The following is a 17,500-nucleotide window of genomic DNA, read 5'->3' on the forward strand; positions in this document are numbered from 1 at the left end:
ATTAACCTTTTTTTTTTCTCTCTCAACAGAATGGCGTCAGGGTAGAGGGCAGCGCATGATCCTCCAAGACGAAGACATCACCACCAAGATAGAGAGCGACTGGAAGAGACTCAACACCACGTCTCATTACCAGGTATAGAACACACACACACACACACACACACACACACACACACACACACACACACACACACACACACACACACACACACACACACACACACACACAGAGGAAGATTTGCTTTTTTGAATTTGTGCATTTGTTAACATATTCACAGTCATATCAATGTCTGCTCCCTTATATAATAATAACAATATGCAGTAGTCCCCACTCCTTTTGGTTGTTGTTTTTTTTGTCACAGTACATTTGTGCATACTTATATTATGTGAAATGTGTCCTCTGCCTCCTATATTCACAGTCATCATATCAATGTCTACTCCCTTATGTAATAATAACAATATACAATATAGTCTCCTATTTGTCTCATCTATTTAAGAAAGTAGGTAGCTGATATATTGCACTTTTACCGTAGCGCTATAGGTATATACCCTTAGTTGCTTGTTTTAGAAGAGAATGCACTTAAGACTTCTGGTGATAAGTAGTTTCTTGATATCCCATAGTGAGTATGTTACTCCGAATTCTAAAGAAACCGGGGTTACATTCGTAACCTCGAGTTTTCTTGCCTACCTATGTTGAATGCACTATTGTAAGTCACTTTGGATAAAAGCGTCTGCTAAATGACTGTAATGTAATTTAATGTACTAGTCCCCACTCGTTTTGGGTATTTTTATGTCACAGTACATTTCGCACATACTGTATGTGAAATGCGTGTCCCGTTCATTACCATCCTACTGTTAGGAGCAGTGGCCGTTAATACAGCACCCAGGGAGCATTTAGGGGTTAAGTGTCTTGCTAAGGGACACTTCAACACATAGACTGGGCAGATCAGGGGTGGGGGGGCTGTCTGTCTACCTCACCCACCTTGTGATTGGAGTGTCAGTCGTGAGATTGGGAGGTCGGGTGTTCAATCCCGGGGGCCGAGTCATACCGAAAGCTACAAACGGTATCCAATGCCATCCCTGCATGCTTGGCACCTGGATTGGGTGCAAGTCCCTGCGACTTACCAGCATCATTTCCAGGGGGTGTACTTGTACATCACGGCTGGGGGATGTGATTGTGTATCAAGCTGCCTGTGGAAACAGGAGATAGTCTCCTGACCTCTTGGAACTCTTGGTTCCGAAGGCATACTCTCTACCCACTCAGCTATGGCTGCCTCTAGTTAGGAATGTGGCGCCTATATACATGACCGTGTGCATTTTTAAGGGTATGCGTGAGTGTGTGCGTGCTTGCGTACGTGAATGCGTTACAAAACATACCGTATGTCTGACGTATCACACTGTAACATTCAAAGATAAATGTACTATCAGGATTTACAGTGCAGCCTCATCCCAAACATATTGATCGTTTTACACCCAGAAGATGCACTGTAAAGATCCATGCTGTGCGATGTAAACATCACCAAACCATTACATTTCATTATAGCGTCTCGTTTCGATCCGGATTCCGATCAAATTGGCATGAAAGGCATTTTCATCTCAGTCGGTATATGAAGACATTATGACATAATATCTGGAGGCTCGTGGTAACATCTTGTTTGGTTTACACTTAGCTCATTTGTGATTGTACACACAGTTTCGTATTATTAGTCAATTATCTCTGTAAAGATTTTAACCATAAATCACTTAGAAAAACTCATAATACGGTTAAATAAGGTTTAGATTTTGGTGGTGAAACAGTTGATCACTGTTATACCATGTTAGTGTATGTTATAACTAGTGGTGTAAAGTAACTAAGTACATTTACTCAAGTACTGTACTTAAGGACAATTTTGAGGGATTTTTACTTTACTGGAGTATTTCCAATTATCAGTACTTTTACTTCTACTCCACTACATCGCAGAGGCAAATATTATACTTTTACTCCACAACAATTATTTGAAAACTTTAGTTACTCGTTACTTTGTTGATTTTGACTATTATTACAAAACATACATTAACCACAGCCCTATATACATTTCGGCCATTTGAAAATAGCCGATCTACAAGCTCACAATGCGTCGTGATGCGACGCATTGTGAGCTTGTAGATCGGCTTGTAACAGAGTATATCTACATTGCAGTATTGAAACTTTTATTTAAATAGAAAAATGTGAGTACTTTTTTCACCACTGGTTATAACATGGTTAGGTTCGCGTAGTAGACGCTCGACAAAGCTGGATTCACCACGGTGGATTCAAACCCACGACCTCTGCGTTGGTGGGCAGGCACTTTTACCTTCCGCACCACCCGAGCGCCGTGTGTTGTCTTCTATCACAGCAGCTCAGCTATTGATTGTTTTCTTTTTTTTTACACAAATACTGTCAAAAACCATATAGCCTGGTGAAATGTCAAGATGGTATGAAAACACCAAAGCCTTTCCTCCAGGGACACGACCGACGTTCCGTCTTAGACCTGGAGGTAATCCTCCTTGTCTGGATGTGAGGTGTCAGTCAGGATGCTGCGGTCTCACACTGAAAGGGAAAGGGATTAGTGTTGACATTTATTATTTGTTGTTTGTTTATTTGGCAAAGGGACAGTGTTGGCCTACAATAATGTATTGCACCAGAAAAAAAGCTACCCAAGCTCATGTACACTTGTAAGGTGGGTGGCATCGGTGGCACATGCAAAACAATGGAGGAAAAAAAACATATACGACTTGTAAAAGCAATCCTGGCAGAGAAAAACATCAAATAAAACTGATTAACCCATCCGGGAACGCATACTGTGTCATTTTAGATTTTTCTAGCTACAACCAGAGCCTTGTATTAGAGAGTTCCGCCAATGAGGCGGCAGAAACAGCGCCCGGCACGTGGTTCATGTAAACTGGAAATAGTTACAAGGAGCTATAGACCTCAGTGCATTCCATAAACTTCCGGTTTAGGGCTTTGTCACTATTCGCCAATAGACGGCTACTGTATGTAGAAGACCTGGCCCGATGAAGTGAACAGAGGTGACGCAACTCTCCTTGAATGGCTCTGGCTACAACCATTATTTTATACGTTGGGCTATTAAAAAAATAGCATATATACAAGCTCATAGCGCGCAGAGTGTCGCTCTACGAGCTTGTAGATCTGCCTTTTTTTGTTGTTTTTTTATCATGAAAAATGTGTGCAAATCTTTTAATGCATATATTTTTTTAAAGCAAGTGGTTCTCAAGCTTTTTTCATGTCAAGGACCCCCAAAATGATATGTATTTGTCCGCGGACCACCCCATCTCAAAATATTTTGTTCCAGGGACCCCCAGAAGCAAAGATTTGAGTCAAAAATGTATATTATATTCAAAGATTTGTACACATTTTCATGATATTATTTAAAAAAAACAGCAGATCTACAAGCTAGTTATCTGCTGTTTTTGAATAGCCAAAGACATCTAAAAATGACAAAGTTGCGTTTCCGGGTTCAATGGGTTAAAATAACTGTCTGTCAATCACAGGGCCCTGAGCGCAGACACTGATTGGCCCTTCCACTTTTTGGTTTCTGCAAAACGCCCGCCCAGCGCTTGGGGCCAGACCAGTCTGCAGAAGACACATGATAAATGTGAATTCACGCAACCGGGGTTGGTTTACCAGGCTAATTAAAATGCCGGTCACATGCACATCACTGCACACTGGACACACCAAAGGAAACACACACATGTGTGCAGCACACATGCACACACTTAACCACTTAAACCGTATAGTCCAGTGGTTCTCAATCAGTGGTCCAGGGACCACCAGTGGTCCTTGAGGGTTGGTTCCAGGGGGTCCCCAGCTAAAGGTGTTAATATACATTTTCACCCCTTTATCCATTATTGTATACGTTGACTATTCAAAAATAGCAGATCTACAAGCTCGAGCTTGTAGATCTGCTATTTCTTTCTACATTTTTGGAAAATCTTGAACGTTTTTTTTGTAGAATTTTGCATTTTTTAATACAAGTCTTCTCTTCTGGGGGTCTTTGACACAAAACAGATGGGGGTCCGTGGCCAAATGTATATCAATTTAGTGGTCCTTGGCGTGAAAAGGGCTGGAAACCATTGGTTTCTACCCTTGCTGCGTGTCTCTCCCCGTCTCTCTCCCTCTTTCCTGTCTATCTTCACTTAAAAAAACTATCAATACTCAAGCAGAAAAGCGAAAAACTAATCTTTAAAAAATTAATAATAATAAGAGTGGCAGCAGACCTGCAGCTTTCAGGGAGTTTGTCCCAGATATGTGGTGCATAAAACCAGCAAAAATATTCCTGTAATTTCCATTCATATTACTATTATTATTAGTGTTTAAATTGGCAGATATGCAAATGACGTCAAACGTCCGACTGGACGTTGACAAAAGGTTTATGGCATTTCTCCTCCTATAGCGACAAATATAATGTTGAAACTGTTGGAACAGCGTGCACAGCGTTCAACGGTGTGACACGCACACAAAAGATGATTAAGATGGATGTCGGGTGAATCATTAAATCATCAATCATCGGCACAACGCTCATACCTGGACACAATCATCAGAAACACACGCACGCACGCGCACGCAAGCACACGCACGCACACACGCGCACGCACACACACACACACACACACACACACACACACACACACACACACACACACACACACACACACACACACACACACACACACACACACACACACACACACACACACACACACACACGCAGCCAGGCAGAGTGACAGACAGACACATATTGACAGAGCCAACGCTTGGCACATCACGATTAGCGAGCGTCTGTCCAGCCAACCAGAATGATGGCCTACCCTATACTCCAAATGGGAAATGGCTCTCGGCTTGCCGCTTGTTCATTACGGTGTAAATAATTTGAGAGAATGAGCTGAGCGTCCGCCGTTCTCTCTCTCTCTCTCTCTCTCTCTCTCTCTCTCTCTCTCTCTCTCTCTCTCTCTCTCTCTCTCTCGCCTGTCCTCCTCTCCAAGCACGCACGCTCCTCCCGGAGAAGCCAGGGGTCTAAATTAAATGTCAGCGGAGAGGCGAGTTAGTTGCCTGTGCTGTGCCGGCTGCGGAGGCGGAGGGGGGGGTTTGGAGGAGGGGTGAGTGAGGCGTGGGTTTGGAATGGATTAGGGAGGTTGATTGGAATCGTAGATAAGATAATGAAGACAGAAGTTAATTCATTTGTTTTGCAGGGCCAGGGGAAGGAGAGCGCCTGGTCCTTGACAGACCAAAAAAATAAATAAAATAAATAAATGAATGCACCCACCTGGTGGACAGGGTGGTTTCACTATTATTATTATATATTTTTTGTAATTAAGTATAATTAAGTGGCTTAAGTGGTTAATTCATAATGTATTTTTGTGAGTTTGAGTCCCAGGGCTCCCTTCCTAGAAATGTGTCAGAAGTACATAATTTGTCTTTCATATGTAGTGGAGTGAAAGTATAATAGGCTAAAATACAATAAAGTACAGCTACTCAAAATAATAGTACTTAAAGTATATCGTCTCTGTCGGGTAGAAACCTCATATGTCCAAAACTTTTAGGATTAAAAAATAGCAAAAGTATTTTCGTCATTTCCGTTCACCAAGTGATGAGCAGATTCACTGCAGTTTAGAATGTACATGGAACAAATGTTTACAATCTATACACACCTATAAGAGGCCATTTAGAACCCCCTCAAGGAACCATGAGGGTCCCTGGACCACACTTTGAGACCCACTGGTGTAGCAGAATGTTTCCAGTGAGCCAACATGCAATATCAGCACACTGACTCTGTTTGACCAGAATGGAACAGAGCCTTCATTAGTATCATTGATAAGACCTGTGAAGGAAGTAAGGAAGAGGCCCAATTTAATATTAGGCCCCCCCCCCCCAATTTAATATTAGGTCCCCCCCCCCCGCTCTGATCTAGTGTCAATGACAGTGTGAAATCTGGCCGTAAAGTTAGCTTTTTCCAGCTTTGGAAGCGATCAAATCGTGACCACGGGCACTCTGACATTCACTGCATCAGATCTCTCTATCATATTAATAACAATAAATCTCTGTCTCTCTGCTCTTTTCCAGTAAACTCTGCTCTGCCTCTCTCGCCCGTATCCCTCCTGTATCCCGGTGTTATTTCCCCAAACACCACTCGTCCCGTGCAGGCTCATTATGCTGCCGTACAGATTCGTGTCAGATTAAGGAACCGGGGGGGGGGGGGGGGGGGGGGAGTGGGGCAGAGCAGAGAGGTTGGCTTTCTGCCCCCCTGGGATTGATACCAACATTATGCATGCAGTGAATGGCTGAAATAATGTTAGAATATAATCAGACACACGCACGCGCAACACATACGCACGCAGAGAGCCCTGCGCACTACTTCAATTAACCCTAGCTTAGCCGGAGGTCCATGTGTTGAGATAGATTGAGGGGTGTGTATGTGTGCGCGTGTGCGCATGTGTTTGTGTGCGTGTGTGCGTGTGCGGACCTGTGTGTGTGTGTGTGTGTTTGGGAGCACCATTGAGGCAGCTTCCATCCCAGTTGTGTTAATTGAATCCAGTTGGCTGACTGGTAAGTGAGGGGTGCAGTTATAGTTGTGTGTTTGTGTGCCCGTGTACACACACACACACACACACACACACAAACTTGCACGTGCGTGTCTGTCATTACTGACCCTAGAGGACCAGCGTTATTGAATAGGGAGTGTGGGACTTCTCGTCATGAACAGATCATGCAGGCTAATAACATATTCTCCATGTTTATCCACATGAGAAATATATAATGACACAAATGCAATGATGTACCATATGGGTCTTCAACAGGGGGGTCCTGGACCCCCAGGGGATCCTCAGAGTTACTACAAGGCGGCCCCGCCAAATCTTTGTGAGATAGGAACTTTTTTATTATTATACATGAACCACTTGAACCCTAGCATCCCTATTCTGAGGAGAACATTTCCCCCGAAAATAGAAGATCTACAAGTGGACTTTGAGAGCCAACGGTCAAGTTTACTAAGTATTGAGGGTTTAACCCATTAAGACCTGGAACGCATCTGTGTCATTTTTAGATTTCTTTGGCTATTCAAAAATAGCGGATATACAAGCTCATAGCCCGGCACTCTGCGCTGCGTTCCAGGTCTTAATGGGTTAAGTGGTTAAATGATGAAAAACACATGAATCCAACATATTAATAGATAATATAATGTGTGTGTGTGTTTGTGTGTTTTTCAGGTACCTGATAACTCGGTGGTGGCTCTGGTCCCCAAACAGGTGACAGCCTACAACTCTGTCAACAGTTCCACTGTGTCCAGGACGTCAGCCAGCAAATACGGTACGCATTATAAACACATACATACTAACATGACGGTATAGAACCAGAGAACTCATTCAAACTATAATGGGATTTGTTTCCAAATGAATGTAATGTACAGCTCAATTGATACTTCACTACTGTCGCTTGGCGGTGTTGCATGACAGCGTTTGGTGGTAAATCAGTTATTGTCAACAACAAAAAACGGTCAACTATAAATGATAGGCTTTTGTTTGTTGCTGCGTTCACGCTATAGGAAAGCGGCAGGCGCTTTCAGAGGAAGCCAGCTACATGAAGATGCAAACTGACGGCTGACAAAGTTGAACTGGCTCCAGTGAAGCATCAGTCAATGATAATCTTTTTGTTTCACCATTTCCACTCTCCCTCTCTCTCCACACGATTCCCACTCGGTGGGAAAACTAGAAAAATCCATATTTTTCCTTTATATTTTTCTCGCTCATCGCTCCCACCAACGCATTCTAACTCGAACGGTGCTGAGTCGGTTTCGCAACGCTCGGCACGGCACGGCGACTCGCTCGCCTAACGGCTCGCTCCGGCGGTGCCTCTCGTGGCTCGAGTTCGCTTTAGACGGCGCGCCTCTGCCATTTTAACAGGTTTTTTTTGCAGACCCGGCAACCAAACGTTGGATGTTTGGTCACATTTGTCCCAATAAGTCACCATTTGCATTTCGGGGAGTGAGAGTGTGTTGTCATTTTCAAAGAAAGTACCAATACTGCAATCTAGAAATACTCTGTTACAAGTAAAAGTCCAGAATAAAACATTTACTTGAGTAAAAGTAGATAAGTATTGGTATCAAAATGTATGTAAAGTACCAAAAGTGAAAGTACTCGTTATGCAGAAGGTTTTCAAATGTCTAAAATGTATAAACATCCTTTGAAAATAGCAGATCTACAAGCTCACAACGCGTTGGCGAAGCGACGCGTTGTGAGCAGTGGAGTAAAAGTACAATATTTGCCTCTGAGATGCAGTGAAGTACAAGCAAAAGTATTGCAAATTGGAAATACTCCAGTAAAGTACAAAATTGTACTTAAGTACAGTAGTGGAGTACATGTACATTTACTTAGTTACGTTCCACCATTGGTCATTTTGTAGCTCTTATCGCTGCCAGTGTGAACGCAGCGTTACCCTGCAGTAAGGACGCCTATTAGCTGTTACGAAGGGGAGCTTCTTGGAGAACAAAGGCTCTCACATCAAACCTAAACAGACTCGCGCCTGTCTAGGTAAAAGGAGGTTTTCTGAAGCGTACCGAGAGAGCAGCTAGACTCGTTGCACTTTTTGCCTCAAGAACCCGTGCTCGCATCCTCCGTTATACTCTGCCGACCACCCGTCTGTCCGCTCCGAATCTCCTTGAGCCTGAGTAGCCATCAAACTCGAGGCTGATCAAAGCCCCCCCTCAGCGTCATCGCATCGGGTCACAAATGCTTCTTCACACACATCAAATGCGGCAGCAGGATTATTAGCTGCGGTCTCATCTCCATAACCATCTCACCTCCCCGGATCCAAATGAGGAGAGTGTGTGAATGAGAGAGGAATTATGCCAGGGCCCATCTCTCTCTCTGGGGGGGGGGGGGGGGAGACTTCAAACAGGAACGTGAGGTACTTCAGAACCGCGGCCCGTTACTGGAGAGCTGGTGACTTTGAACTCTCCCTGAACACAATGGCCCAGTGCCGCCGAGATGGAACACTGATTTCTATTCTAATGAGGCTAGAAGAGGAGAGAGAGAGACAGACAGACAGACAGACAGACAGATAGACAGACACAGAGAGAGAGAGAGACAAAGTGAGACAGACAGAAAAATATAGAGAGAGGTGAGAGAGCGACACAAGTCACAAATCATGTGCAGGTATTTCTGTGATATTCACTGTTATGTGAGCTGCAAACTTCAGATCAAACAAATAACACTGATGAGATGGAAAGAGAGAGAGAGAGAGAGAGAGAGAGAGAGAGAGAGAGAGAGAGAGAGAGACACACACACACACACACACACAGAGTACAAAGACTAAACACAATGAAGACAGGATGTTCACTTCAATAAATACAGATTAAAAACAATGTGCCTGCCAGATTTGTTTGCATAATCAAAACAATATGTTTTTGTGTATGTGAGAGAGAGAGAGAGAGAGAGAGATGGTTTTCATACTCAAGTCCAGTGAAATTGTTTACTGAATAACAGATGCAAGTGAAACTAAAACACTATAAGCCACTGCAGTGGCTCCGACACAAATGTGATCATTCCATATTCAGTCTCTCTCTCTTTCTCTGCATTGATTTCAGTTCAATTCAAATTGCTTTATTGGCATGACGTGACTAACAAACAGCCTAACTATGATGATAATGAAAACAAGTCAATGACAAACAATGAAGCAATGATGACCGTAATATGGAACAATTACTGTCTGTCTGTCTGTCTGTCTGTCTGTCTGTCTGTCTGTCTGTCTGTCTGTCTGTCTGTCTGTCTGTCTGTCTGTCTGTCTGTCTGTCTGTCTGTCTGTCTGTCTGTCTGTCGTTCTCTCTCAATCTTTATCTTTATCTCTCTCCATTTCCCTCTCTCTCTCTCTCTCTCTCTCTCTCTCTCTCTCTCTCTCTCTCTCTCTCTCTCTCTCTCTCTCTCTCTCTCTCTCTCTCTGTCTCTCTCTTGCGTTGTTGTTTTTCTTCTTCCTTTTTAGTCTGTGTCCTATTCTTAAAACCGAGATCAATTCTCTTCACACTGTGTAAACATCCATCGAGCCGTGCGTTTGGAAATGTCATCAGGACTCTTTGGACCATTGGGGTGGGCCATGCATATTTCATCCCGTCTGACACCTGTTCGATTTTGTGTCGTGGGCCCGGCGTTGTCGCGTGTCTTATCCCGGAGAAGAAGAAGAAAGAAGAAGAAGACGGCATGAAACATTAACGCACACGGGGGCTCCCTAAAAGTTTCATATCCAATTTCCCAGAGCTGTAAATTGGAAATACGCCTGAAACCCATCGGACCCAAGCTGTGCAAGGCTTTGATTTGTTGCCCGGCCCCTCCTCGCCATCAATCTGTTGCACACAATATGGAGACTTTTTTCTGCTTTTCTGCTTTATTTTTTCCTGCATCCATTCTTCTGTCTGTTTAACCTCCATCTAATGCTAATTCAGTCTGAAACTGGGTTTCTCAGTGTCATCTGTCTGTGGAATTTTTGTCCTTCTTTCTCTTCTGTCGGAATATATAATTTTTTTAAAACAGAAAAAAGGCTATTTATTAGATATAGTATATAATATAATTAAATATTCAAATAATTTTTGACACCGAATCAAATGTGTTATGGTCATGATTCACCAGGATCCTGGATGGCTTGGTTCCTGACTTAAAATAATTAACATAAATATTTTCAGGAAATCTCTATGGGAAAAAATTAATGGGCTTTCTATCTATGGAACCACGCAATGGCCGCCACTGCTATGCCCCTTATAGGGTTAAAGTGGTTAAACTGATTTTGATGCTATGTCAACTCATTTTGCTGTTGACCCCCTGGAGCCCCCTCATGGACCCCTGGGCGGGGGGGGTCTCCGAACCCCCTACTTAGAGAACCACTTATTATTGTATGCTAATGGTTCTTCATGTCTGGCTGTCGTTGTGTTTGGTCACACAGAGAACATGATCAAGTACACGGGCAGCCCCGACAGCCTGCGCTCTCGCACGCCCATGATCACCCCGGACCTGGAGAGCGGCGTGAAGGTGTGGCACCTGGTGAAGAACCACGAGCACGGCGACCAGAAGGAGGGCGACCGCGGCAGCAAGATGGTCTCCGAGATCTACCTGACGCGACTGCTGGCCACCAAGGTAAAGCACACACGTTCATCTTAACCCTTTAAAACGGGGAAAGTCATTTTAGGTTTTTGTTTTTTTTTGGATTTTAGGTAAAAGCATAAGCATTTTATACTTTGGATATTCAAAAATAGCAGATCTACAAGCTCTACTTCGTGCCACGCTACAAGCTTGTAGATCTACTATTTTTTAGATAGTTGTTGACTATAAGGGGGGATATGAGTTATGATTCTGTCCCTATCGGGACATTAACTCGAACGGGGCTGAGACTGTTTATTTTTCATGATCACTTTCGCTTCCTGACTCCTTCAGACTCATTGAGTTCCGGTTTCATGACGCAGATTCCGTTTCCGGTTCTCATTTTTTTCCTGCGGTCATTTTCGGACAGAATAGGGAAAGTCACGATTTTTCACACGGTATAAAAAACGAACGGAGAGGTCCACGTCTACTCTCTTTGGTCTGGGTGACGATCAGTCATCGTAGTCGTGTATCACATCGTAATTTAGCCCGATCAACGATTGTCAAAAATGTCACATCTGGTTATGACCGGATGTGACGTGAGCCTGTTTGGGAGGGGGCGAGTGAGCCAGCGAGGTCATCAATGTGTCGATTTGTTGCTCTCTACTGGTAGAACTGTATTATGGGTTTAAAAACCCAATCAGATAATTTATTTGAATGAAAAATTACAAAATTAAAAAATAGAAAAAAACGCAAATTTCTGGCACTGGGGGAGTACTTTATGAAAATACTCTTGTCAGTGAAAGAGTTAAAGATACATTTTTTGCCTTTTATGCCTTTATTGATAGGATAGTAGTCTGACAGGAAATGGGGAGCGAGATGGGGAGTGACGCACTGGATCGGGGCTAATTTGGAGCCAGCGGTCTCTGTCATTTTAACTGTTTTTCTGACGGTTTGAGAACGGCACTTCCTCATTCCTGGAGTGCGGAAGTGCCCGGGATGGCACCAGATTTGCGAGGCGTTGTGAGCTTGTAGTTTCGGCTATTTTCACAATATTTATCTGTGGAACCGAGTCAAACTAAATGTAATGCCTATACAATTCCAATTGCTTGTCAGGGTGGGGGCGTCCCCAGTTAAAATATGATTATTTTGGGGGGTCGCAGCCTGAAAAGTTTGGTAAGTGGACAAAAAAGAGTGAAGCTATATTTGATTGTTAAAGTCCTTTTTTTTGCCGATGTTTACCGTATATGAACTTTACTGTTAGCTCACTAAAGTTTAGGCCTTCTGTTTCCTTTGATTGAGTCATGCAGTGGAAAGAGATTATTTAAATTCCATTCCTGCGTGAGAAAGATATTTGATGTTTGTTTTTCTCTTTTCATTACCGTTCTGTTGACGCCGGTGAATATCAGTAATTGTCTCGCCGCGGAACAGACCCGCGAAGATGCCGAAGGTGCTTCTGTATTTAGAATAGATGCTATCGGGCCAAAATAGAAAATAGGCTGTGAAAATGGACTTCTTTGAATGCGCCTCAAATGATAAACGTCTTCAGACAGAAAAAAGAAAGAAAGTTTAATTGGTTTGGGGGGAAAGGGGACTTTTTTGATCAAGAAGCTGAATGCAAATGACCAACCAGGTCATTTGCAAAGTTCAGGTCTTCTTTGGTTCAGATCTGCGCTCGGGTGGCGCAGTGGTAAAGTGCCTTCCCACCATAGGAGAGGTTGTGGGTTCGAGTCAATAGGCTCTATGCACAGCAGCCTTATTATCACTTTTGTCACAGGTGTTACCAATGATACTAATGAAGGCTCTGTTCCATTTAGTGTAGCACAGTGGTTCTCAGATGTTTCAATTTCCACGACCCCCATAACTCTAAGAGTGTACAAATGGAACCAAATGGACACGGGTTCCATTTGTACACTCTCAGAGTTACACAACCCGTAAGGGGCATTTGGAAACCCCTTATGGAACCTTGAGGGACCCTGCCTGGACCACACTTTGAGACCCACTGGTGTAGCAGAGTGTTTCCAGTGAGCCAACACGCACACTATCAGCACCCTGACTCTGTTTGAACAGAGTGGAACAGAGCCTTCATTAGTATCATTGGTAACACCTGTGAATGTCTTCACAATATGGCTGCTGTGCATAGAGCCTGTTGCGGTGCATCCGGCTATTTATCAAATGCAAAATTACTATACTTGAGGGGACATTTGGCCCTCACACATATATTAATACAAGTACACACACACACACACACACACACACACACACACACACTTTTGTCACCTCTTGGCGCGTGTGTGTGTGTGTGTGTGTGTGTGTGTGTGTGTGTGTGTGTGTGTGTGTGTGTGTGTGTGTGTGTGTGTGTGTGTGTGAGTGTGAGAGAGAGAGAGAGAGAGACGTCTGCGCACTGCAGTGCAGACAGATTGTCTCCAGTGAAATAACACTTGATCTTGTCCTGCTCATCTCTCTTGGTGAGCAATGTTTGGTCGGACAGGAAGTGTAATTGACTGCGTTTGACTTTCACCCCGTCAATAAATATCCCCCCCCCCCCCCGCCACTGACATCCTCCATATTGGCTTCATCATTGTCACTCTGATGGACTGTGTGTGTGGTGTGTGGTGTGTGGTGTGTGGTGTGTGGTGTGTGTGTGTGTGTGTGTGTGTGTGTGTGTGTGTGTGTGTGTGTGTATGTGTATGTGTATGTGTATGTGTATGTGTGTGTGTGTGTGTGTGTGTGTGTGTGCGCGTGTGTGCGTGCGTGCGTGCGTGCGTGCGTGCGTGCGTGCGTGCGTGCGTGTGCGTGCACGTGTGCTTGAATGTGTGCAGGTGCATATGTATGTTGTGTGTGTATGTGCGTGCATGTAATTATATCAGTGGTTCCCAAACGTTTTAATTCGAGACCCAAAAGTTACACCCCAAATTTTTGGAAATTATAGCAGATCTACAAGCTCACAACGCGTCGTGATGCGACGCATTGTGAGCTTGCAGACAAAGGATACAGTATTTACTCCCCATTGTTTGGTAAACACAGTTTTAGAGGGGACCCCCCACCCTGACAAGCACTTGGCATTGTAGGAGTTGAGGCAATACATTTAGTTTGACTCGGTTCCACAGATACATTTGTGAAAACAGTAGATCCACAAGCGATCTACAAGCTTGTAGATCGGCTATTTTTACAATGTTTGCCTCTTTTTTATATTACTAGACAGGTGCCTGTTGAGCACTGGCCTGCTCGGGATTGATGCAAGTTGGAAACAATGCAAGGAATGCTTGCCCCACCGTAATGCAACACCCATTATACGCACGCGTTGTGAGCTTGTTGATTTGATATTTTCAGCGAACGCTTTCCCCATGATACGGATGCTGGGATTAACGTGGTTAACTCATCTGCCACCATCGACATCCTCCCCTCCCCCTCCCTCCCTCCCTCCGATAGGAAAACCTCTTATCGTTTGATTTCATTTTCTCATCGCTCGCTCCGGCACGTTCTCTCTCCTCTCCTTCTGTTCATCCTTACAGTATCTCCTTGTTCGTTACAAGTGGATTAGATTCTCTCTCTCTCTCTCTCTCTCTCTCTCTCTCTCTCTCTCTCTGTGTTTCGCTCTCGTCCTTCTCCTCCCGCCGTAAAGTCGACGTTTCATCAAATTAGGGTCAATGGTGCAGCGGGGGAAGCTAATCCGGCAGCACAAAGCGGCTTAGGAAGAGACACGTCTCCTGTTCCTAGATTATTATTATTATTATTATTATTATTATTATATTACATCAGCTGTGAAATAACAGTTTCCCAACATCATCAAAGCTTGCACGCAGATTTAGAAGAAGAACCAGGATATGAGATTGTAATAATATAATGAGTAAACAGACACTCTACAGCCGAGCAGATTTACAATTTACAGTTTAAGGCGTTTATCAAAACGCTCTTATGCAGAGCGACTTACACAGTGTAAGATCAGATGTATAATAGCATGAGCCCTATAGTCAACAAATGACAGAATTACATTTGGTGTTTTTTTCTAAATTTTTATCCCAGCATTTTATAACCCTATTCTTTCACCCAGTGCCAATGCCTAAGCATCCTGGGCGCTACTCTCCCTCTGCCAGCCTGGGGAGAGCCCTGAACTGAGCTCTTGCTTCCTTAAACACATGAGGAGTCAAAGCAGACCGCTTCTTATCACCTGACAGGGGGGAGTTTCCCCGGTAGGACGTAGCGCGTGGAAGGAACACGTTGTTCCAACCAGTTCCTTTCCCCTTCATCAGGCGCCCCGGCTGACCAGGGGGAGGCAGTATAGAGACCAAGATTACTGTATGTTTTTTTGTGAGGGTACCTACCCTAGGAGACACGGGGAGAACATGCAAACTCCATGCAGAAAGGCCCAAATGGCCCAAACAAATGACAGAATTACATTTGGAATATTCTCTTCATCTCCACAGGGAACGTTACAGAAGTTTGTGGACGACCTGTTTGAGACCATCTTCAGCACGGCCCACCGAGGCAGCGCCCTGCCCCTCGCCATCAAGTACATGTTCGACTTCCTGGACGAGCAGGCCGACAAACACAACATCCACGACCCGCACGTCCGACACACATGGAAAAGTAACTGGTGAGTGGAGCGTGCACCCACATGCACACACGCACGCACATTTGAACAATGTATTCATGTCCACATAAAGGAGAGCATACAAGGACACAAATATTAAAGGTTACATTCACAAAATCATGGCATATGTCATCATGATACAATAAGCATGTCACTATGGGTATAAGTAATAATATAAGTACTCAGTACTCTATGGGTATAAGTAACAGTATGTCACTATCAGTACTCTATGGGTATAAGTAACAGTATATCACTCAGTACTCTATGGGTAAGTAACAGTATATCACTCAGTAGGCTACTCTATGGGCATAAGTAACAGTATATCACTCAGTACTCTATGGGTATAAATAACAGTATATCACTCAGTATTCTATGGGTATAAGTAACAGTACAGTATATCACTCAGTACTCTATGGGTATAAATAACAGTATATCACTCAGTACTCTATGGGTATAAGTAACAGTGTATCCGCCATATATGGCGGCTTCCAATTATAGCAGAGACAGCACAGTACTTGGGCATCCCAAGTTGTTGAAGCCCTCTAACAACCAGTCTGTGGGTATAATGTCCTAGGGCTGCCAAATATATAAACAAATAGTCTGCGCCTATAACCTAGCTCTGAGATGGTATGTAGGAGTTGGTTGGTATTTAATGACCACACACACACACACACACACACACACACACACACACACACACACACAGACACACAGACACACACAGACACACACAGACACACACAGACACACACACACACACACACACACACACAGACACACACACACACACACACACACACACACACACACACAGACACACACACACACACACACACACACACACACACACACACACACACACACACACAGCGTTGGCACACTGCTGCAGTGGCATGGCCCTCTGTCCATCGGGCCACTGTGTCCGTCGGCTCTCTGTCCGTTTGCCAAACGGCACTGCACGCCTTTCCTCTCCCTAATATCCATTAACCACAGGGGTGTGTAATCTTCATTAGAGACCAATCCACGAGGGGGCTAATCCAATTGGCCCGTCCATATTATCACTGATAAACCGGGGGCACCAAACCCTGTCGGTCTGTCCGTCCGTCGCCCTAGTTAAATGGCCTATGGTGACAAAATGTGGCGATTGGGAGGGGGTGGAGGAAGTGGGACTTCCAAATTAACCTCCGCTGATTAATTAAACCCCGTTATTGACCTTTTGGTCAGCGCACCCGGAAGAAGAGGTTGGCGGAGGTTAACTAAGGCGATGGAGGGAGGAAAGAGAGATGGAGAAGATGGAGGGTAGGTGGGGATGGGGGGGAAGGGGGGGGGGGGGGGGGCTCAGTGGGAGTTAAATGCACACTAACATCTCATTAGACCACTGGCCTTTGCCAAGGTCCCAGCATGCATCCCTCAGCCCTATACACACAGAAAGATAATGGTTATTTGAAAGGCTGTGGTTCCATGAAGAACCATCACCTACTAAAGAACCATTTTATTTGTTGAATGGTTCTTCATGTTTATCATATATGGTTTTAGAATAACCTTTTTTTATTTATTTTTTAATTCCACAAGGGGCGCTCTAACACAGCTTTGGAATCATCCCTAGTCACTCAGAGAAACAGTAGACGCATTTGACGTCATTCCAAAAAACAAGACAAAAAACAAAGAATGTTATCGTTCCAGTGGATACACGGATCCCTCCGCCAACCCACGGGGACTTTAAAAAAAAATATGTGTACACAACGTGGCTTCCACGGCGTATTTAAGGCAGGGGATAAAAAAACTATGTTTAATATCAAGGCGAGTAATATG

At 44.1% G+C, this 17,500-nt stretch overlaps 1 protein-coding gene across 1 annotated transcript in view; it reads left to right on the forward strand.

Moving 5' to 3' along the window:
* The window catches only part of plxna4 (plexin A4), a 355,677-nt gene that overhangs the window by 324,842 nt on the left and 13,335 nt on the right, over positions 1-17,500 (forward strand). The window contains exons 26-29 of the mRNA XM_080421613.1: positions 30-133; positions 7,243-7,342; positions 10,961-11,151; positions 15,522-15,691. Of these exons, the coding sequence (XP_080277739.1) occupies positions 30-133; positions 7,243-7,342; positions 10,961-11,151; positions 15,522-15,691 (565 nt within the window). The remainder of the gene's footprint in view (positions 1-29; positions 134-7,242; positions 7,343-10,960; positions 11,152-15,521; positions 15,692-17,500) is intronic.

Source organism: Gymnoscopelus braueri (genome assembly GCF_963280865.1).
Source record: "Gymnoscopelus braueri genome assembly, chromosome: 23".
NCBI lineage: Eukaryota > Metazoa > Chordata > Actinopteri > Myctophiformes > Myctophidae > Gymnoscopelus > Gymnoscopelus braueri.